This window comes from Falco biarmicus, chromosome 7 (genome assembly GCF_023638135.1).
Source record: "Falco biarmicus isolate bFalBia1 chromosome 7, bFalBia1.pri, whole genome shotgun sequence".
In the NCBI taxonomy this organism is placed as follows: domain Eukaryota; kingdom Metazoa; phylum Chordata; class Aves; order Falconiformes; family Falconidae; genus Falco; species Falco biarmicus.
Window position 1 is genome coordinate 70,628,258 of NC_079294.1, and position 21,367 is coordinate 70,649,624.

General features: G+C 47.0%; 2 protein-coding genes across 5 annotated transcripts in view; one reads left to right on the forward strand and one right to left on the reverse strand.

Annotated features, from left to right (window-relative positions):
* Positions 1–826: 826 nt before the first annotated feature.
* Positions 827–14,573, reverse strand: TUBGCP4 (tubulin gamma complex associated protein 4). The gene is made up of 18 exons (XM_056347429.1): positions 14,447–14,573; positions 14,112–14,240; positions 13,375–13,497; positions 12,810–12,863; positions 12,389–12,445; positions 11,728–11,807; positions 10,843–11,044; positions 8,725–8,890; positions 7,465–7,589; positions 6,735–6,785; positions 6,264–6,369; positions 5,813–5,920; positions 5,440–5,578; positions 4,796–4,973; positions 3,750–3,884; positions 2,501–2,617; positions 1,931–2,070; positions 827–1,613 (listed from the first exon to the last, which is right to left on the reverse strand). Exons 1-18 carry the CDS (start codon positions 14,522–14,524, stop codon positions 1,601–1,603), a joined length of 2,001 nt encoding a protein of 666 aa, XP_056203404.1. The 5' UTR covers positions 14,525–14,573; the 3' UTR covers positions 827–1,600.
* Positions 14,574–17,915: 3,342 nt separating this feature from the next.
* IQGAP1 (IQ motif containing GTPase activating protein 1) overlaps positions 17,916–21,367 on the forward strand; it is an 80,515-nt gene continuing 77,063 nt past the window's right edge. For all 4 annotated transcript variants that reach the window (XM_056347425.1, XM_056347426.1, XM_056347427.1 and 1 more), the window contains exons 1-2: positions 17,916–18,067; positions 19,498–19,597. In XM_056347425.1, the coding sequence (XP_056203400.1) occupies positions 18,013–18,067; positions 19,498–19,597 (155 nt within the window). In that variant the 5' untranslated portion in view covers positions 17,916–18,012. The remainder of the gene's footprint in view (positions 18,068–19,497; positions 19,598–21,367) is intronic.

Here is a 21,367-nt window from a genome sequence, read left to right on the forward strand (position 1 = left end):
GACTGAACTGCAAAGAGCACGTAAGGGCTGCGTGTCTTTGTTTAAATGGCAGTGGGGCCAGTCAGCTGCTGCCGAGCTGCTGCACTCACAGCTACACTCACAGCCAGGCACTTCACCTTAGTAGTCAGCCTCTGTAAAAGCAAAAGCTGAGCTCAAAGCTCTTTGCTCTTAACAGCACTATGGGCTGGAGGCACCCCAGGCCTCCACGCAGCCCCGTACACAGCCACTCCGCCCCTGCTGTGGAGGTGTAAGTTCTTCTTGAGAGGTATTTTTTCCCCCTATAAATTTCCCAGCTCAGTCACCTTCTGCCTGGGCAGGTTTGTACATCCCACACCCAAACTCCACCACCCTTTCTCCAGTTCTCCGGCTTTTTTCATGGTCACAGGATTTTAAACTTTGCATCAGGCCCAGTCCTACCGTGAACAGCTGTAGCAGACTGAAGATGCCATGTACATGCTGTCTGTTGTTACAGACAGAGCAGAGAGGATTTTTCCCCCGAGGATGTGTAACTTTCCCCAGAGCTGCAGCTTTGGACAGTGTGAAAACACCAGCCCTGGGAAGGGAAGGCTGGCTGCCCGACAGGCTGCTTTTGTGCTCAAATTGGGAAACCTGATCCTACACCCTGGTGATGGTGACAGCAGAGGACTCTTCTGCCACTCGGCCACATGGACTTAAGGCAAGACAGTCTGTTTGGTACAGCAAGGCTGGGAAATCCCAGTAACGTGCCAGAAGTTCCTGCCAGATGCTGCACTTCACTGAAACAGGATGCTGTGCTGCTCTAGTCCCTTTGCATTTGGGTGCAGACACTGACAATACTCCACAAAACTGCATGACAAGGTGGTTTTATTTTGGTTCATTAGGATAGTCACTAGTAGCATTCTAAATAGTCTTGCATGAACACGGTACATTTAGGGCTGGCATCCTAGTTAAGTTTTTCCATAGTTTCAGTTCCAGCATGTTCTTCTGCCAGCAGCGGGAGCTTTGTACTGTGGATAGGGCAAAGCTCCTCTGTCTAGTAATTTTAACACACAAATTGCATTAAGTTTATGTTGTAGAGAGCATGTGACACAAGGGCACCTTTACCTACAGATATGCTGGAACAGGGCACTGCGTGCGAAGAGATTCTTAAAATCTACCTCTGCTTCCCTCCCCCTTCACCTCAAACTGCTCAGGCAATCATCGTTTAGCTGGAGGTGTGTGTTTGATTAGCAGACATCGTGTACTGTGATACAGCCAGAACTTCACACCCTCCCCACTCCACCCCCCAAAGTACTCCAGCTGAAGAATCAAGACGTTGCAATTCTTATTGCTTTTGCGCTTTCTGAAGCAGCACAGACTGGCTCCCTGGAAGCATTTATAAGTACATGCAGGGCTGCAGAAAGCATGCTCTTAATAGCTCCAAAAAAAGCAGAGTAGCTTTGTGCAGCCACTGGGCAACCTCACGTAAGTGACACTTCCTGCCACTCCTTCCAAAACAGCGGTTCGCCAGGCAAGAGCCGGCTACAAAGAAAATCGCAGCTGAGTCCAAACTTTCTCAAGAGCACCCATCTCCACTGCTTGACATGTCGCAGGTCACAGCCTGAAGAAAAGGTCTTAGTGCTTAAACCCCAAAACTGCAAGAGAAGGGCACAGTATTAACTACACACTGAAAGGAACTCCCTTTGTCAACCCCCATCGGCATTTTTCAGCCAGTATGAGCTAGAAGCTAATTCAACCGCAGGCCAAAACAAACTCGAAGGGGAGAAAGCATACGAACACCAAGAATTACCTCATGCTGCTTAGTTACTTTTCTGCTGTAGCATTCAGCAACACTTTGCTGCCAATTATTTTGGCTTACACTATCAATAAAAATTACTTACGATCATTCAGATCACTTTGTACTTCAAGTACCTCGGGATAATGCTACAGGCAACCCTGAAGCTATTCCTACCTGCCCAAGGTTCCTCCAGCCTGGGTGTAGTACTTGTTATAATCCAAGCGCAACAGCAGTTGAGCTAAGTCGGAGTTTATCTGATGGTTGCGAACGCTAGAGAGAATCTTGAAGAGCAGTGACGACTGACGACTGAATCCCTGTAAGTCAGAAGAAGTCAGTTGTCAGTTTTGGGCACTCAAGAGCACAAGCCAGCCAGCCTTTCATCTGTGTTCCTGCCTAAACAATCCTTTAACAGCCTAAAGAAAATAACTGCTGCAAAGAAGTGATGCTTGTGGTCCAGTATGAGGTAAGCTGTCAGCTGCAAGCTTTACTAGGTGTTCGGTATGCACAAGGAGGGGGACCACCCCGACAGGTAGCCACCCCCTTCCTGTTCCAATAGGGTTATTTCTGCGTATCTGCCCCTATTCCTCCTCTCTGTGCACACAGAGTTTTCTACTCGGGAAGAGCTAATTAATTAAAATCATTGCAAGCACTTGCATAGGAGGTCTTGGCTCAAACTTGCTCTGGTTCTGCAGCTGCTAAAGCCAAGACGGCTGCTCCGGCAAATGCTTGCATGGAAACAGTCACCTTCACCAAAATGCTGAGTTGCGCAGCTCCCCGCTCATCTAGTGGGCCCAGGTTCTGACTGACCAGGGAACAAAAACTATGGCAGAGATCCAGAATTTCATTTAAGCAGTGGAAAACCTGCAGAGGATAAAAAGTACAAGATGGTTGTTTAAACAGAGTCCAAACCCAGAGAAAGGTGTTGTTAGTACCTGAAAAGTTGCAGCGCTTATAATGAAGATGTTGCTGATAACATTTCCCAATCAGTAAGATGTTAAGGCACCTGTAGCATTTTTATAAGGTTTTCTACAGAGAAAGGATGTAAATGTTATGCTGCACCCCACCTCCAGCCTCTTGCAGATATTACTGGGGAAGCAGGGATTGGCATAAGCCACCCACCCAGGCAGACGTCGAACGCTGGCTCCCCTACGCAACCAGCAGGCCCTTCGGCACTGAGGGGGAAGAATAAAGCACAGCACGAGCTGGGGGTCAAGGCCTCGGTTTCACTGTTCTCAAAACTTGGGATTTCTTTTGTATCAGTTGGTGAAGGTAACTTGCTTTCGAGAGTGTTAAGCAAGCCCAGATGTCTCAGACATAACTACTGGCACACTTAAAAGTTCCAGAGTGGATAATGAGCATTCTGCCACCTTTACGCTACAGCCTTGGAGACTGAGGAAAATAACGGAACAGCCAAGACGGGCGGTATCACTGCGTCTCATTGATACCAACCTTCTTCGGGAATATTTTTGTGAAGCTCCATGGTTAATAAAAATACTGGCAACACTGTAACATATTTTTTACTAAAACAACAATATGAAAAGACCCTTAAAGTCCACTCAGGAATATCTCAGCTATTTTTATTCTCTAAGGTACAAGAGGGAATTTTTCTTAATCTAATGCTTTTCCGAATGAGTCCCTCAGGAATACAGTTCCCAGTACTACACTAATTAGTAGTTCTTTAATAAATTGCCTGCGAGAAAAACACAGCAACAAAATTTAAGATAATAAGCTTAACTGAACACTGGAATAATCTTGATTTAAAACTGGCAGGAATGCAGCATCCACACTCACTGACTGTATATTAAATGATCTTAATTCAATTATCTCTTCTAGTTTATACCTGCTTTATTCCTAGAATTGTGATTTCTGCTCTGCAGGAGATTATCACCGATCTGTTTTAGAAGAGATGGTTTGTCCTAGCTGTTCAAAAAGGCGTGTTTCTTAGGGTGGCTTGGAGAATTTGTAGAAAGAGATGAAACCAAGACCTACTTACGGGTTTTAGGAGGATGAAAGACTGAGCCAACAGATTACTTAAGAAATGATCATGAGCCAATCGTATACTCTCAAAATCCCGTGTGGCATTTATCTGCTGCAGAAGTTGTGAGAACTGAGATTCCAGTACATCCACCTGATGGATACGTAAAGAAATTTCATTACTGTCTTGAGGAACGGGAGTACTTCCAAACAGCCAGAAGTTTGGTGTAAGAAACTTTCCTTATTGCTACTCTTCTATTAAAGGTGGAAGATCACCTTCTGTCTGCCTGCTGAATGGGGAATTATATACAACAGTAGTACATAACGTGGGGTAGCGGGGACAATTTTTGATGCTTAAGTATTAAGTAGAAAGAGAAATAGTCGCTTTCTTTAACTACTGAAAAAGCATATAGCTAGCACATAAACAAAGGTCTTTGCCTGTAGCCATAGTCACCTCTGAATTTTACACTGGGAGCTACTATCTGGAGTCTGAGGGCAGAGGCCGCAGTGCAAAAGCTCAGCCAGGTCACTGCAGCATCCCGGAAGCCAGGCCCCCGGTCCCGCTGCTATGGCTACAGTGACCCCGCATTCTCACAAACCCACGCTACTAGTAACTAACCGGTGTTTAAACTTGAAAAGTATTTTTTACTTCAAATGGTCAGAATATGGCTTCAGTTCTTAAAAACACCCCAAAAACCAAAACCCCAAACAACTTGTCACTTAAACTGGAATTCACTTAAAGCGACAAGGGCAGAAGCCAGGATGGTATCTTAATGCTGCTACTTCAGAGATGACTATGGCTTCTCACTAATGTTTCGTAGCACTAGAGACACAAAACTCCTGCATTTCCAGTAACACTCACTGATTCACAAGCCCCAAAACTTAATTGTAGCACTAAGCCTGGGAACTCAAGAGAAAGTTCTAGACTCATTCCAAAGAAAATCCTGATTTCCTTAAAGCACAAAGAATCTCAGCCCTGAAAGACAGGACTTGGAGTGCTCCCTCCATGCACTTCTGCTGGTTCCTGATTAACTGATACGCTTCACCTTTCTCTATAATCCTGACCTGCAGATAATACTGAAGATTGTCCACAAGGAAGGCCATGTGGTCCCTCAGACGCCACTTGATGGCATCCGTTCTGTTCGATTTCAGGTGTTTGCGTTGCATCTGGAGAGCCCAGCAGTGCTGCAGCTCAGCCTGGACTCGTCGCACACTCAGCAGGTATTTGAACACAACATTGTACCTACAGTCAAAAAAACACAAAGCTGTTTAAGATGAAAACCTTCCTTGGGTGCACATACTGGAAAACCTTAACAACCCAAGATGGGAAAAAGGGAGAGGAGATGGCAGCCTGCCAACAGGTAGGGTAGGTCAGGTGGTGGCCTATCTCAGGGTAACATATTTCTGCTTGTAACTGACCTAAAAAATAAAAAGTTAATTTCACCATAAGGAGGGAAGAGCTGACAATGTTTTGTCAGAACAGCACTGTTCCTAAATAGCGCCGGTCTGTCAGCATCCTGCAGGTCTAACTGTCATCACAAGCGCCCTCAGTATCAGTAAGTGTGAAGAGTCATTTTAAAGTTCAAGGGGCAAGAAGTAGGGCTCTACCTTTCTCTCCATAGAGAGGAAAAAAAACCCCAACACACTAGGGAGTGCCTGCGGTCAGGGAGCCTACAGATAAATATACAGAGACCATACCTAGCACTTACTTCTCCAGAACAGCAGGAGTGAAGAGAATATGCAGTGGCCATTGAACCTTGTAAGAAAGGCCCAGAGCTGCCCACCCAGACGCAGGGGCTTCACGTGGGGATAACTCTCGGGAAGGCCCATCACGAGTCTGGGATGTATCTGAAAACAAACAAGGTGCTGAGTTAAGTCGTCTTCTCAGTCAAGACAACCATGGCAAAGAAGAAAAGGGGGAAAAACAGAGTAAGAAGAGCCAATGCAGGCTAGACCATCGCATAAGGCTGCAAAGGGACAATGGTAATTTTTCTTGAACTTCAGAGAAGGGTGAGCAATAGGACATGAAAACAACGTCATCACCTCCCCTCTTAACTCACTACTAAATACACAAGTAGATACCTTTATGCTCCTTTCCATGATACTCAATGGTTAAGTGAAGCAGAGGAAGAAGGTTGTCATCGTCTAACAGCACCTTATGAGCAGACTGCTGAAATGCAACGTTGACATCTGACAACGAGAGAGCACAGATATCAGGACAAGATGCTGCAGCTAGTGCTGATCTTATACCCATTAATTATTTATGTTTGGCCATAAAAGACAACCCCGACATGCTGTTTACACTCGTTTCATTTCATTGCGGTTTCAAATATGGAGAGAAACCTGCCACCTGAAAGTTCCTGAGGTGTTATTTTCACCCACTCTGTGAGACATGCTAATTCACAAGTGCTGCTCTTTCAAAACTGACGACAACATCTAGAGGATGACAGAGCTTTTCTGTACTGGACGTGGCTAAGCACCTCCCTGCTATACCACAGCGAGGACAGTTTGTAAGTGAATAAGCAACACTCACCGTGCTCAGTTACAGCTGTAGGTGGTGTTTTTAGCATGTGTTGTGCAGTGTCAATGAAGGCCTGAAACAGCTCACCTCTTCCCAAAAGGTAAAAGTCTTTTATAATCTGTGGAGATTAAGTTTTTTGTATATAAGCATATGAAAAACTAAGCAGAATTCCTATCTGATAGCATCCATTTTTATTATCGCTTGGACAACTGCCATTTCAAAACACAGCTGCAGAGCTCTGAATTTCACCCAGTGCCCAAAAAGTCTACGCTGCTTTTGGTTCAAGATGCAAACTACAAAGCCACATACACAAACCCCTCTAACTCTGTCTCTACTAAATTTATCACACTCTGCTCGTTCTTGAAACCTAGGAAATGAAAACAGCTTTACCTAAAAGAATAAAGCACAGAATCTAAGACAGTACAGTATTTAATGGGAAAGAGCCATTAAAAAAAAAGAATATTAAGCTAGCAGTTACGTTACCTTCAGTTGTCCTAGTAAATCTGATTCCTCCACCATCAGTTTCCAAAGATGCTAGTGAGGAAACAATAACCAAACAGGTTTATCTAAACCCATTCAGTGAGAACAGCAGCTGTCTTAAAATACTTGTGACGCACACAAAAAAGCACCTACATAAAATGCTATACAAAGCACAAGAGAATGCACTAGGAGTCTGTGCGTAGGCAGCCCATGCTACTAGTTAGAACACTCTTGATGCACACCAGACCAGCAAGAAACTCTTAGAAACATTAAGATCCATAGCAAAAAATAACCAAATTCTTAGGAAATCAGTTCCACCCCAGCTCTGTTTTCACTTTTCTAACCTCCTCATCTTCTCAGGTTCCATACCCCTCCCACCTCAAACGAAAAAAAGATTTAAAATTGCCAAAGCAAACAATCTGCCCAGTGAGACACCATCTATTATGCTGAAAGCACGATAAAAAGTTCTTAAGTAATTTCAAGTGAAATTAAAAAATACATGACATTTCCCTTCTTTCCCCCATGAAAGCCCACAGCATTTGTAAATGTCCTTTTGTCACTGCAGCTTGGGGTAACACGAAGCTTTGAGCCCCATAAGAACATGAAAGCTCCCTGCAACGTTCACATGCTTGTTCAATCGTTGATGCTAAAGAGCCCCCTCCTCCTCCCAGCCCTTCACAAAACTGAAGGGCTCCTCAGCCTGCGTAGCCATGACCCTTCCGAGGATCCTCACCTCGGCAACGGTGCTCCGTATCCAGTCAACCACTGACTCAAAGTCCACCAGACTAAAGAGCGGCTGCTGCTTGAGCCGGTGTAGCTCTGCTGCAAAAGTGTCCTCCTGGTTTTTTAGGATGGAGCCTGTGCAGTGAGAAGAGTGTTCTGATCAATAAAAAGAAATGCCTTTTGGAGAAGCGCAGACCCCTTCCAGCACAGCGGGGCAGAAAGGCTGTCCCCGCAGCACCGCCTCAGGTCTGGCAAGGAATGCGAGGCTGAGGAGGCCTCAAAGTACAAGTACCAAGGTACAAGACTACTACTGCTAGTACAGTTACGGTACAGACACTTGCCATGGCAGTGCTGTGGTATGAGTAAAAACCCAAATATTTTCTATGTAAATGACAGCCGCTAACAGCCCCCTTCCTAGGGCTGAGCTACATCTTTGAACCCACAACTTCTGCGCCACGTTAACCAGTTGGTTTGGTTCTCCACCCACCCAGCCCCTTTCAAATCAATCCCACTGCTTGAACTTGGGAATTATTTTTTTTTTAAACCAACTAAGCTAGACAAATTCCTTTTCACCTCACCTCTGCTAAAGCAAGCAAATAGTCTAATTCAATAGTCCTTTGTTCTCTGCAGTGTCCCTTGAGTCATTTGAGTACTTTTGCATAGACAAGCACGATAAAGCCACCACCACAGTCCTCCCCAATGGTGGAGGAATACATTTCCAAAACCATCTCCAATGTAAACTTATCTCTCAAAGAGAACCACCAGCTGGAATTCTCTCTCTTGCTTGTCTTAAAGGCTCCATCTTGATCACTTGTCTTCCGCAGCCACCTTTGAGACCACTTTACAATGAATCTCTTATGTTTGTGGACGTGTTTTAATCCTACGACACCGTTCTGCAATGCAACACTCAGAGCAAGATGTGCCTTGTGTCTGTCTGCACCCTTCGGGGGCAGGGATACAAACTGAAAAGAAAACACGACCTTCGCAATCGCTTTATTTATCCAGAGCAAATCACATAGTGACTTCTTGCTGGAAACCTGGAGACTATGTTTGGAAAGTGCTATTATCTACTCATCCTCTTCTTATACCGCTCCTTGGAAACAAACAGAACACTGGGACCACTGCTCTGCCCTGGCAAAACCATCCGTATGGTCTGAAGAATATCAGCCAATAGTCAGCAACTGTTGAGGAATAAGTTAACACAGGCTTTTGGAAGATACTTTTCAGGCACTCATAACTGAGCAAAGGCCACAAGAAAGACATTCCTTACCTTTTCTGGTCAAGTTAACATTTTGATTCTCAAACATCTGTACAGATTCTCCCACAAAAAGGATTTTCTCAGCAACTCGCACAGGAATGTATGAAGGCAGCATTTCTACTCGCAGAGAAAACTGTTTTAGAGATGGAGCTAACATGTTCTCCTCCTCAATCAAGCGCTGTCAGAGACCCCGGGGGAAAAGAAATCAAACAAAAAAAAGTGTGAGAAAACCAGATAGAAAAAGCGTATAAAGGGTGATGTGGTGTGTGTGGGAGGGGGAATCCCAAGTACACTGCAAGTAAGCAGAAAGGCAGCAAACCTGATCTGCCTCATTTAAGTAAGGCTGCAAATTTCTTTATAATTCCGGTACACTAGATCTCCCTAGAGAAGATGTTGCTTTCATCAGAGAGGGGAGCAGAAGCAGGAAAAGGAGAAGCTAAACCTTTGTGGAATAGCAGCAAATTGGCTCTCCCAAAGGATAATGTTACATCAGCAAAAGAAATTTTTGTTGCAACTGCATTACATTAGGTTTTTTGCAGCCGTAACAATGTTAACAGCATTACCAAAAATAACCGTTTGCTACACCCATTCCTGTACATTTTAACACTGCTATAACGCTTGTGATACAGGCCAAATGTAAACACATCCACCGGCAAGCAAATAGGTTAAAGAGCTGAAGGCCTGCTAGCATAAATGAGGCAATTTTCTCAGTTCCTGCAAAAGGTGTTTAGAGCAATGCAGTAAGATCTTTTAGTTGAATATATCAATAAAGAACTCCAAGTACAGAGGCAAGATTTTCCTTCAGAGAAGCAATACTGATTATTTAATTTGGCTCTCTTGTTACTGGAGAATTAGGTTCCTTATTCCATAATCCAAAAAGCACCGCACTAACAAATCTGTGAGAACATTTGCCATCTACAGAATTCTTCATTTTAATAGGAGAGTTCATTGCAAGTTTGTATACTGATGTTAGAAGCTCAGCAATTCTTAAGATCCTTCTGACACTTTTAGTTGAGGAAATACCCAAGTATTTTATCCATCTGTCCCATCAACACTCAGGATTTCTTACTTTACTCTCCGACTGAAGAATTGCCAATACTGTTAATCAATAGTACCGAAGAAGAGAGTTTATTAGGCTGTCTTGGTGCCTACATTTTCCACCATGGATCTAGAAGACTTGCCAGTATTCACATTCTTCCTATATCACATACAGTGAAATAATAGATTTTTCACTGTCTTTTAAAGTTTCCCTTGGTTTTGCCTGTGTGTAGCCTGTCCTCAGCAGAGACTGTCTGCACAGGGTACTTCATGAGTGTGCAACACAGGCTGTTTCAGGGGTGAATCTTCTGCCTGTTCACAGCGAAGCTGCATGCAGCACACTAACACCACGGGTACCCAGGAAATGTTTTCTTGCAGTAAACTAGAGCGTGAATTTACAGAGTTGCAGTTGCTCCTCACTGCTCCCGATGCAGACACTATTCAGATGCACGAAGTGAGGGAGATTACTCCACTGAGGAAGCTGCTCTGCACGAGGGCACTATAGTGGTACGCCATCTACATGAGGAGTTACGGCTGGCAGGTTGCTCCCTTGCTTAACTTAGCATCCTGCGCGTGTTCTTAGCAGCCTCTTGAGTCCCACAGAGCACATTTTTCCCCAGTAATGTCAGTGCTATTATCCTGTTGGGTAACATTTGCACAACAGATGGTTGTGCAAGAAAGGTACCTGACCCGGCTGCCAACAGAAAGGGTGCAAATCAGGTCCACGCCCAAGCTCCCCACACCCTTTCCCTGACAATTGCTCACACTACCACCAATGCCTACGTGGAGCAGATCACAGTGGTGACCGAGTCAGTAAGAGCAGGGTGAGTACAGCACTGCCAGTCACTTGGCATCAGGTTATGGATTCCATCCACAGGGCTTTCTGCCCCGAGATTATCCAACTGTGCCAAACCGTATGTCTCTGTCCTTTATGCCTAGCTGCAACCTATTACAATATTCTGTTGATTCCCACCCTTCAAGGTCCCAGTGTACGTCCAGTCCAGCACAGCTTGCACTGAAGCAGAAGACAATACATTTCTTCTTTTGTTCCCTAAGGACCAAAGGATGCCAAGCTACAACTTGCAGTCTTACCAGGTCCTGCAGTTCTCGTAGCTGTTTTCCTGTAAGTCCTCCAATTCCTAGGTCATCGTCATCTTCCTCAGGCTGGCTAGGGACATTCCCAGAAGACGGGCCCTGTTTGATAAAGAACTCTTCATGCTGGTCTAGCAGCAATCCATGCAGCATCCATGCAGAGAGCTGCTTATACATGACTCCATGACACACAGCCAGAATCCTGAGGTCAAGAGAAACAAGACAGTGGGGCCTTCGCACACAGCAATCAAAACCTCATCATACATCACTCTGGAAAGTCCAGTTAGTCAGCTAGACAACGTGGCAAGTGCTAAATGGCTAATGTGGAATTTTATAATTTTTTTTTTCTTTTTAAACAGAGGAAGGTAGACCAGCTTTGTTTTGCAAAGCTAAACAAACATATCCTCTGAATATGTGACTTCTCCACAGAGATCTGCGGTACCTTCCCAGTCCTGCTGTTTCTACTCAATTACCATTTCAGCATGAACACAAGTTATCTCTTAGGTAGTCTTGACTTTCTCCCCAAGGACATACAGACCTAGTAACATTCACCCAGGCACACTTATCCTTTTGAAGGATCAAAAAACCAGTAACAGGTCTACCATATGCAATACGGTTCAAGTAGACCTCAGAAGAAAACACTGGGTCTGAACTTCCCTCAGGCCCAAGTCTCCGAAGTCCAGAGAAAGCCTGAATCCCTGCCTTCAGCCTGCTTTAGATAAACACTGGGGACTGTGACAGTTTTCCTTGCATAGACTCTCCTACTTTTATATCACACAAGCCTGTTTTCCATGCACTCTTTTCACAAGTAAGATGCATACTCTGACACTAACTCCAGTTACTACAAAAGAATGAAGTAATAGTAGCTTTATAGTATCTACGTACTTTTCCAGAGCACTGCGAACAGGAGGCAACCCCCCACAGCTATGTTTGTGGACTGTCTCTAATATCTGACATCCATGAATCTGCAGAAAGAAAACATGGTTAGACTAGGTCTGTTATTTGGATCTTTACTGACCTTTTCAGACATTTAAACACTACGCTAACAAGAAAATGCTGTAACAAGCTGCAGAAGTCTTACAGAAAGAACGATGTAATGTACATAATGTAATGAAGAAAGAGGCCTTCTATGTGTGTCTCTACACACAAGCTTCTCTCAAAAATTTCCCTTAACAAAAAGCAAGCTTCTCTGGATTCTGAAAACATTAGCTTCTGCCTTTTTTTTTTTTTTTCTTCTTGTGACAGTGGGAGAAAACACACAGAAAAGAGGAAATCCCAACCAGCAGCAGCTCATACTATGAAATATATTGTGATTATAAAATGCAAATCATCAAAGATCATGCTGATAATGCAAAAGTCAAATCCAGTGTAAATGGATTTGCAAAATAGTTACTCAGTACTTACAGTAGTACTAGAGGAATAGGGCACCCATTACTGAAAACACATTCTTTTCTAGTATTAAAGGTCTGGGATGGGGTCAGAAAGAACTTTATCAGCTCAAGAGGAAACTTGTTAAGAGAAACTACCTACAATGTTACTACTGTACCTTCTGAGTCTTGATCTGCTCAACCATGACCATCACAGAGGGGAAGAGTAACTGAAACTGCAGAACAAGGAGCAAAATACTGCATTAGGTTGCTATGAAGGGAGAGAGAAACTATACATGAGTAAATGCGGACAACAGCTGATTACATTAATTTAATGAAACTATCATCTGACTTTCCCCACAAATTAGAAACATGACATGAAAATCTCTAGGAAGTCTGTCCTCCCTCCATCGGACCAAGATGCCTGAAGTTACTGTATTGCAGCTGCAGTTCAGGCTAAACAGAGACAGTGAGGAAGATGTGAGGGTCAAGGTGGAGGACCTAAGCTTTGTGTCAAAGTGCAAGTGTAGACTCAAGGAGCGATAAGAGTAACCAAAGAGCACAGAGAAAGAATACTACCTGTTCATTAATATGACATACCTGGTCCAAGGAGTAATTAACATGTGAGATGGAAAGATGTGGGTCAGCCAGAAACTGAAAGAACAACAAAGCAATTAATGAAAATTAAAATAAGGTATGGATAAGTAAAAAAGCACGTTTGGGTCTATATTCCAAACCTTTAGTTCCCACAGCTTCCCCCTGCCACCCCCCCACCCCCCATTTTTGGGCTGTCCCCCATTTTAGGCTGTAACAACCACTGGATGGTGACAGTACCCAAGACAGGACAGCTGTTAATCTAGCAGAGATCAATCAAAACCTTTACAACTGAAAACAGAAATCACAACAGTCTAAGACAGCACTGGGCTCTGAGGCAGGTGGGGCACCTACTGAATTGAAGGCAGAGGGAACATAATACTTATTAGGATGAAGAATCATCTCAGTGGCACCTCAGAGGAATATTTTGGAAAATATTCCTGATGTGGAAAGCAGAGTACCTTGTCTTCTCTTTAGATGCTACTACTTAGCCTATTAATTCCAGAAATTACAACTTTCCACAATCTGCCAGCGGCTGGACCGCCTCTTGATCCAAGTCTCTCTCTTTTACCTCTTGTTCTAGGTCAAGTAGTGCCTGTCGATATGGCTGCAGCACTGAATCGAGACCTGTGCAGAAGGCTCGCAAATAAATGCCATGTAATCCACTCTGGTTTTGCTGAGATGGATGATGGTCCTGAAACCAAACAGTAAGATCTATGTCAGCTCCCTCCAGCGCAGGTCAAAAGAGTAACTGAGTTTCTGTGCAGTGTTATACAGCAGCCAGTGGTCCAAACATGCTGGAACACACCTTAGCCCACCAGAAAGTGCCCAGAAAAACACCCAACAAACGCAGAAGTTTGGCACAAGGAGGGTTACTTGTGCAGAGTTATATTTGGCTCTTCTGTGGACACATGCAAGTGCTGGGAATCACTGGTAACTTCAGTGCTTCTTTGTACCTACGCCATGCCTCTTGGATCTCAAAGCTTGCCACAAGGAGGGTTTACTACATCACAGGGATGTGCATCCTATACACCTCACAAACCCTGCCCAGCCTGCAGTGACCAGAAATTATTGCAGCATGCTTCCCCAAGAATGAGATTTTATATTTGGTTCATTTTTTGCCGTGCTGCACCCTCCCTTGTTTGCACCACACAGCGCTTTCTGGAGCTCTGCTGGGGAATCGCACCCCTCCGTGCTAGTGCGGGTAAGCGCTGCAGGACACCCGTGTGCCGGCGTGCGCTGAGCAGCCGGGCGGCCCGACCAGCCGGGTGCCCGGTGCGCTCTGCCCAGGACACGCAGCGGCCCCACCTGCTGCTGTACGTGGCCCGTGTACTGCTCCACGAACTCGGCGAAGCGAATGTAGTCGGTACCGAGGCGGCAGAGCCGGTTGAGGACGCTGGTCTCGCTGGGGTGTAGGAACGGCAGCTCTTGAGACACCTGAGGGGGAAACGGTGGTGAGGGGGGGGCGGACGGCGGTGAAGGGACGGACACACAGACGGCGGGACACAAGCGGCGGAGAGGGGACGCGGGCGGCGGGCCGGGCCGGGCCGGTGGTGAGGCGGGGGTCCCGGGCCGGGCCGGGCCGGTGGTGAGGCGGGGGTCCCGGGCCGGGCCGGTGGTGAGGTGGGGGTCCCGGGCCGTACCTGCAGGCCGCCGCGCTTGCTCCAGGTGAAGGCCGCCCCCGGGTACCCGCTCAGCGCCAGCAGCAGCTCGTGGATCATCCTGCCGCGCGCCGCCGCGCGGGCTGCTGGGAGGGCGCAAGGGCCGCCGGGAAGGGCGCGCGCCCCCTGCGGGAGCGGCGGCGGGCCGGGCCCTGCGGCGGCGGCGGGCAGGGCCGGGCTGCTGGAAGAGTCACCGGGAGCGGCCGAGCGGACCGAGCTGTGAGCGGGGCCCAGCCCTGGGCCGCTCCTGGGCCCTGTTGGCCTGGCGTGCTGCGGGGGGCGGCTGCGGTGCTGGCCGGTGCTGGCCCGCCCTGCCAGGACAGGGGCACACCTGCAGCCTTCTGCGCTGATCTGTCGGTTTGGTATTCCTTACCAGGTTTCTTTAGCAGTTTCTCGTGTTACTTGTCAGCGTGTTGTCGATGCCAGCTTTACCTTTCCCCATTTATTAGATGTTGCTTTCCTTCACTTTCTCTCTTAACCCAGGCAATATTTTAATCAAAACTGCCCACTTTCAAAATTGTGGCGTTATCTGGTAAGCTGTGTTTTATCAATCATTTTGTTTTCTTTTTCCTTCCTTTGGCAGTGCTTTTCTTCACGTTCGTTTTTACTCTTCCTCATTTTGAAGAAATTAGCATGAAGTACCATGTACCAGGTATCTGCTAACTGTCCATTTTAAGTTTATGTTTGGTTTGTGATCAGCTTGTCACAATGAGGTCTGAAACATAGGAAGAACTTCTGTTACATTCTTACGGGGCTGATTAAGTTCCTAGTACTTTGCCTCATTTTCTAAAGAATTTTTTCTTTTGATACAGTCTGTGCGACATGTGCATTTGCTTTCTGCAGCATCTTTTATGTGTAACTCAGGAGCCCCAACAGTATCATTCAGTCATGCATCAGTGTAATAAAACAATCCTCTTTATATTGACAAAGCTTCTATTGTCTGAATAAAGACAGAGGAATTTGGCTAGGCGTTTGTTCATCACTGACATAGATACCACAGCGTACAGCTGGGCCAGGAAAGCTATGTGCCATTCCTGCTTTTGGGAAGCTAGTTTTGAGGTTTAGCGCTGTTGGCTGCAGTCTGCAGTGCTGAAGTCAGTGGCAGTCCTTCCCTTGTGTGTAAAAGGCTTTGGTCTGATCCTGTGCTGCTGGCTAAAAGTTCTGTGCTAACAGGTGGGCTTTAATTAAAGCTGAATTTAAATACTACTTTCAGTAGGTCATAAAGCTAAGCGTGCTGTAGGTGGCTTATAGGTAGTTAAATATGTAGTGATTGCTTAATTATGGACCCAAAAATATGGAGTCTGTAAAGACTAAATGCTTAAGTCAATGTACACTTTGTACACTACTATTAATGTAATTTTTTATTAACACAAATATGTATTACCTTGAAGAGCTTCAGCCAGAGCTTTTTATGAGTGTGATAAGTATTTTATTTTTCTTATCAGGATGGGCCTTATAGGAAAGAGTAAGTTTATGAGATTTTTTTGGAGGTAGGATTGTGAGACTGCAAAAAATATTACAGGATTTTTAGGGGGAACAAAGCCAGTTCTGCATTCCACAATCTACATATAAACATTATTTTAAATGTCTCTTTGTTATATAACTGTAAAGTGGCCACATGTGAAGTAATGCAAATAAATTTTAATAATTACTACTATAACTTTGTTATAAAACCTTTTGTTTTGTAATTTATGTCTGGCACTCACTTATGTAGTTATTTCTCTAACTTGAACTGTGACATGTAACCCTTGTAATCAACAAAAACATCTTTCACTTAGTCTCCCTTCATACCGACCTGTTAAATTTACGTAAATATACTTTTTCATGGACTCACAGAATCATTGAGGGTCAAAGTGACCTCTGGAAGTCTCCAGCTGAACCTGGCTTCCTTCACGCGGGGTCAGCTAGAGTGGGTTGTGCAGGACTGTAGTTAGGTGAGCGGTATCGTGAAGGACAGAGGCTCCACTGCTTTTCTGGGCAACCTGTTCCAGTGTTAGACCATCCTTAGAGCAGAAACGTTTCTGCTTATGTTTTAGTGGACTTTCATGAATTTCAGTGCATTGCTTCTTGTCCTGTCCTCTCTCAGCCTCTCCTGTCAGGTGCTCCATACCCTTAATCAGTTGCTGTAGTGCTTCACTGAACTTGTTCTGTTACGTCCATGTCTTCCTTGCACTGAGGAAGCTGGAATTGGACCCAATGAGGTTTCACCAGCACTGGGAAGAGGGGAAGGATTGCCTCCCTTACCTGTTGGTGATGCTTTTCCTAATAGAGGCTATTGGTCTACCTAATTACTTAATTTGTGCTTAAGCAGTAAAGGTATGTCCTGGCGGTGAAATTCACAGGACTAATTGATACGGACATGTGGTGGCATCTCTAGTACCCGCATTCTTGAAGAAGAACCAGGCAAAGCAACGGTAATAGGTGAGCTTAACATGCACGGAGGGGAACGGAACTTTCCAGGCACAATTACTTCCTACGGCAGTGCTGCTGAACGTTGCTGTTGTGTGCTGATGTTTTGTGGCACCCTGCTTCAAACGGGGGCTGACATTTCAGGTGGGTTACCCTGGCGTGGCCAGCAGAGTTGTTCAGATGGGAAGGGCACACCCGAGTCCAGCAGGGCCAGGTTGTGCTGCTGAGGGGGCTGACGCCGCGTGGGAGCCCAGCAGGAGCAGAGAGTCTGGCCCAGCAGGGTCTGTGGAAGGGGGCCTGAGCCGACCGGCTGGGCAGAGGCTTGGGGGTGTTCTGCTGATCGGAAACCGAGCAAAAAGGAGTTCCATGTCTAATAGAAGAAGAAATGCAGTTCATTATATTACGATGTAATAAGGGGAAATAGCACGCAGTGCGATAAAAGGAAGCAGTACAAGTTATTATGGATGACACGGTAACAGAGCAACAGGAGCAACATGTCGAATCCTTCCTGCAGAGGGTTACAGGGACCGAGACGAGGCAACACCAGCAACGAAGGCCCCCATGCCACCGCCCGAGCCCACCCTTGGGCCGGGAGCCCCACTGCAGCCGGCACCAGGGTCTGTCGGTAATGGGGAAGCTCCCACGGCGCGACCACCCGCCACGGAGTCCCCTGGCCCGGTCCCGCAGCTCGCCCGCCTTTGCGCTCGGGGAAGGACGCAACAGCTCAGGCACCGAGGGGACGCAAACCTTGACGCTGGTGGTGTCCCACCGCGAGGCCCCGCCGCATGGGACTTGTTGGGGGGCTCAGGGTGACCCCCCTGCTCTGCCAGTTTGGCCTTGAGCTGCCCGAGCTGCCCGCCGGGGTGGCGCGGCCCTGACCAAGGCCGGGGGCTCCGCAGCAGTGACCTTACTGAAGCCACGTGAAGTTACCGCGCGGTCGGGCGGCGCTCGTGCGGTGGGTGGGGGCCCGGGCCCGGCGGGGTGTCACGGGTGGGCGCGGGGCGGGGCGCGGGCCCCCGCGTGGGGCGGGGCGGGGCAGCGCGCGCGGCGGCTCCGCCCCCGCCACACCCGCAGCGGCAGGAAGGGGAACGGCCGCAGCCGCGCCCAGCTCCCGGCCGGCCCCGGCCCAGCGCAGCGCCATGGCGGCGGAGGAGGCGGCGGACGGGCTGGCCATGTCCCGGCCCCACTATGGCTGTGAGTACCGGGGGAACCCGCGCGGCCGCCCAGCCGCCGCCCCGCCCGCCGCCGCCCGTGCCCCCCCAGGGGCCGGCGCTGAGGGGCGGCCGCGGCGCCTCGGCTCTGGGCGCCGGCCCGCGGGGGCGGTGGGCCCCGCCGTGCCTCTCTCCCGCCGCGGGGTGGGCGCCGTGAGGCGCGGGGCGTCCCGCCCGAGCCCCCCCCCCTCCCTTGCCGGGCGCTGGCAGCGAGCGGGGGGGGGGGGCGGCCATCGCCTCTCCCGCCGTCGCCTGCCGCGGGCGGGCTCGGTGCCTCGCCCAAGATGTCCGCCGCGGGCGGGGCGGGGGGAGCCGGGGGGGGGTCGCCGCCTTCTTCCCTCCCGCCTGTTTCCGCGGCGACCCCGGGCTTAGCGGGCGGCCCCGCCCCTGTCACACGCCTGCGGCGCGGCGGGGGCGGCTCGGGGCGGGGGGGTGGGCTCGCCCGGGGGTACCTGGGCAGCACCCGGGGGCGGGCGGGGAGCGGGGCGGGCATGTCCCCTCCCGGGCGGGCTCGGCTGGTGTCGCTGCGGGGGCGTTGGGGCGCGGGGGAAGACGCCTTTGGGGCGGCGGGCCGGCCTCGCGGGGACCCTCGGCCGCGTGATCCAAGGTGGCCCTCGGCCCCCGGGGCTGTCGCCGACGCCCCGTTGCCGGCGGGGTTGGTGGAGGGCACGGCGGGTGTCAGCTCCCCGTTGCCGAGTGTGCGGAGATGTTTCCTATTAGTCGAGTTGGTCCGTAAAACCTAAGAAGTTGTTGGTTGGTTTTGTGGGTTTTTTGACACGAGAGCGCGGATGCGGTGTCTAGCAGTGAGGGTGGAAAGAGAGGGTTTTATCACTGAGGCTTTAAACACGCCGAATCTGGAAGGTTGAGGCTCGTAGCCCTATGTAGGTCCTCAGCTTGGCTCAAAGATGACGCACAGGTTGCGGTTCCGAATGATTCCCTTCAGATGAGGACTGTGAGTAGTGTTTCCGTCTTCAAGATTCACTATGAAGACATGAAGGGACTGTGTAATGTGAATATATATTGTTGTCCTGCCTTAATCTTTGACTACCAAAATTGGAGGATAGATGGAGGGACATGTGGTCGCACATGTGCTTTTGAGGAAGAGAAAGGCAAAGCTAGAAGAAAATAAGAAAATGAAGGACTGTTTTTAAGAAGATGGGAGAAGTTGGATCAGTCAAATTGACAAATTGGAAGGAGGGAAGATGGCAAGTTTGTGTGACAAGGAAGGAAGGCTAAAGAGACGAGGTGTCTTCTATTGCTTGCAAAGAATAGGTATATTTCATCCTTCATTTTTCTGAATCAAATAAAACCTGTGATAAGCTTCTGTGGGAAAGGTTAGATCTGATTTTTGGTGTGCCTGTTCAGTTACATTCAATTTTCAACCACCTGAGAATGTGTTTTGCCTCTTTGCAGCTGTCTTGGATAATGAGAGGTTAACAGCAGAGGAAATGGATGAAAGAAGACGCCAGAATGTTGCCTATGAATACCTTTGTCATCTGGAGGAAGCAAAGAGGTAAGAATAAGTAGTTTTGAAACTGCCCATGCTTTTAAAAGAAGTTGCGGTACTTGATAGTGGGAATAATTTGGATGCAGCTTACCTCTTGTCTGTGTTTCCCAGTAGCTATAGAGATTCATTTTGAAAAACAGAAACCCAAACAAAAATCCCCACAAAAGTGACTGATCCCCGGTGTGCTTATCTAACCTGTTCTTACAGACTTCTTCTGACGAGGATTCCAGAGCTCTAGTGCTCCCGTATTCCTATCACTGGATGGGTTATCCCTATTAACTAACTTGCGTGTGTCTTGGTGCAACGTTGCCTTGCTACTTACCAATAGACATGAAGAAGGGGTTATTCCTTTTATCTTAATTGCAACCTTTTACAAATTCAAATTGTAACAGTGTATTTCGCTTGCGCTTACCTTCTCTTAGACTGAAAACCAAATTCTCGTGTATTTCTCTGTGCATCCTGTTTAACAGTTCTCTAGTACGTTTGCCTGGATTGTTCTGACTTCTCTCTGCTCACTCTGTGTCTTTCTGAAAGTGCACTGCCAAAACAGAGAAGAATCGTTCAACAGGGCATTAACATGCGTACTTACAAAAGCACAAGGATTATTTTGAGTACCCCGATAGATATGCTACTATCCTACTTTGTGGCATGCTATCTACATTTTTGTAACGGTGTGATGTAGTAGAGTTTTGCTGAGTTGCTGTCCTTTGCCTTGAAGGTGTGCTGCCTTCACTTGATCCTGCCACATTTGATTATTCCTGGTCTTCGTTAAATATTTTGAAATAATTTTTATCTTGTTCTTGTCCATGTGTGTAGCTTTTGTGTCATCTCCATGTTTAATAAGCATGTAAGCATGCTGTGTTTCTTCGTTCAGTTAAGGGAAGTATGATCAGAACACAGTAGATGCTATATATGGAAAAAGAACCAATACTAACAATGAATGCATGAAGACTTACTGTTGATATTTTTTCAATATTTTTCAATCTTTTTGCAAATACTCAATCCTGTATGTTGTACATGGGGGGATAGGAATGAGACAGACCAGTTTGTCTACTCCTTCCCTTCAGCTGGGTCTTTTCATGCCTTTGTATAAACGGAGTATTTTACTTGAAATTTCAAAATGTTTTTTTGAAGCTGAGATTGAGACCAAAGATACATTATTGAGATCTAATACATAATATGAGAGTAAATTAAAAAAGAGGTCAGGTAATGTTTGTATTGGTGACTCCCTTTGCCCCCAGCACTTCTGAAAGTTAAGGGTAATGTTTTGGTTTGCATTTTGTAATTAGTTGGGAAATGGATTATGAGCTTAGAGTTTCCTTGTTTCTGCGAAGATCTGTGCAAACTAGCGAATGTGTATGCCACAGAAAATAACTCCTGGAGCAGCAGGAAAGTACAGAACATTCATAAAACCTTGATCTGAGTAGTCAACGGCATGTTTTGTCATGGCTCACCGAATACTTCAATCTGTCTTTGTCCTTATATAGATGACATGGATTAAGAGCAAGAAAACTTTCTCTTCCATGGGCTGGGTGATGAATTTGGGATAAATCTGTGTAAGTCTTCCCTGGCAAGACAGATGGGTTCTACTGTAGTGATTTCATTGAGTGGGAAATGCTGCATTCTTGCAAGTTCACTACTGTCAGAGTATAAAGGAAGAATTAATTCCAGGATTTCAGTAGTTTATGCTGCCTTACCAGGAACGTATTATATATTTTTGAAGTGGCATCGAGCACTCAGTTTATGCTATAGTCTTTTAGGTGCTTCATAACAATT

Excerpts from the sequence above, each read along its gene's own strand:
- TUBGCP4 (XM_056347429.1), bottom strand. The coding sequence starts at position 14,524 with ATGATCCACGAGCTGCTGCTGGCGCTGAGCGGGTACCCGGGGGCGGCC. Across the intron at positions 3,885-4,795 it reads ATCTTCAGTATTATCTGCAG|GTGGATGTACTGGAATCTCA; the intron begins GTCAGGATTATA and ends CGTATCCATCAG. Across the intron at positions 2,071-2,500 it reads AACTCAGCATTTTGGTGAAG|GGATTCAGTCGTCAGTCGTC; the intron begins GTGACTGTTTCC and ends TCTGACTTACAG.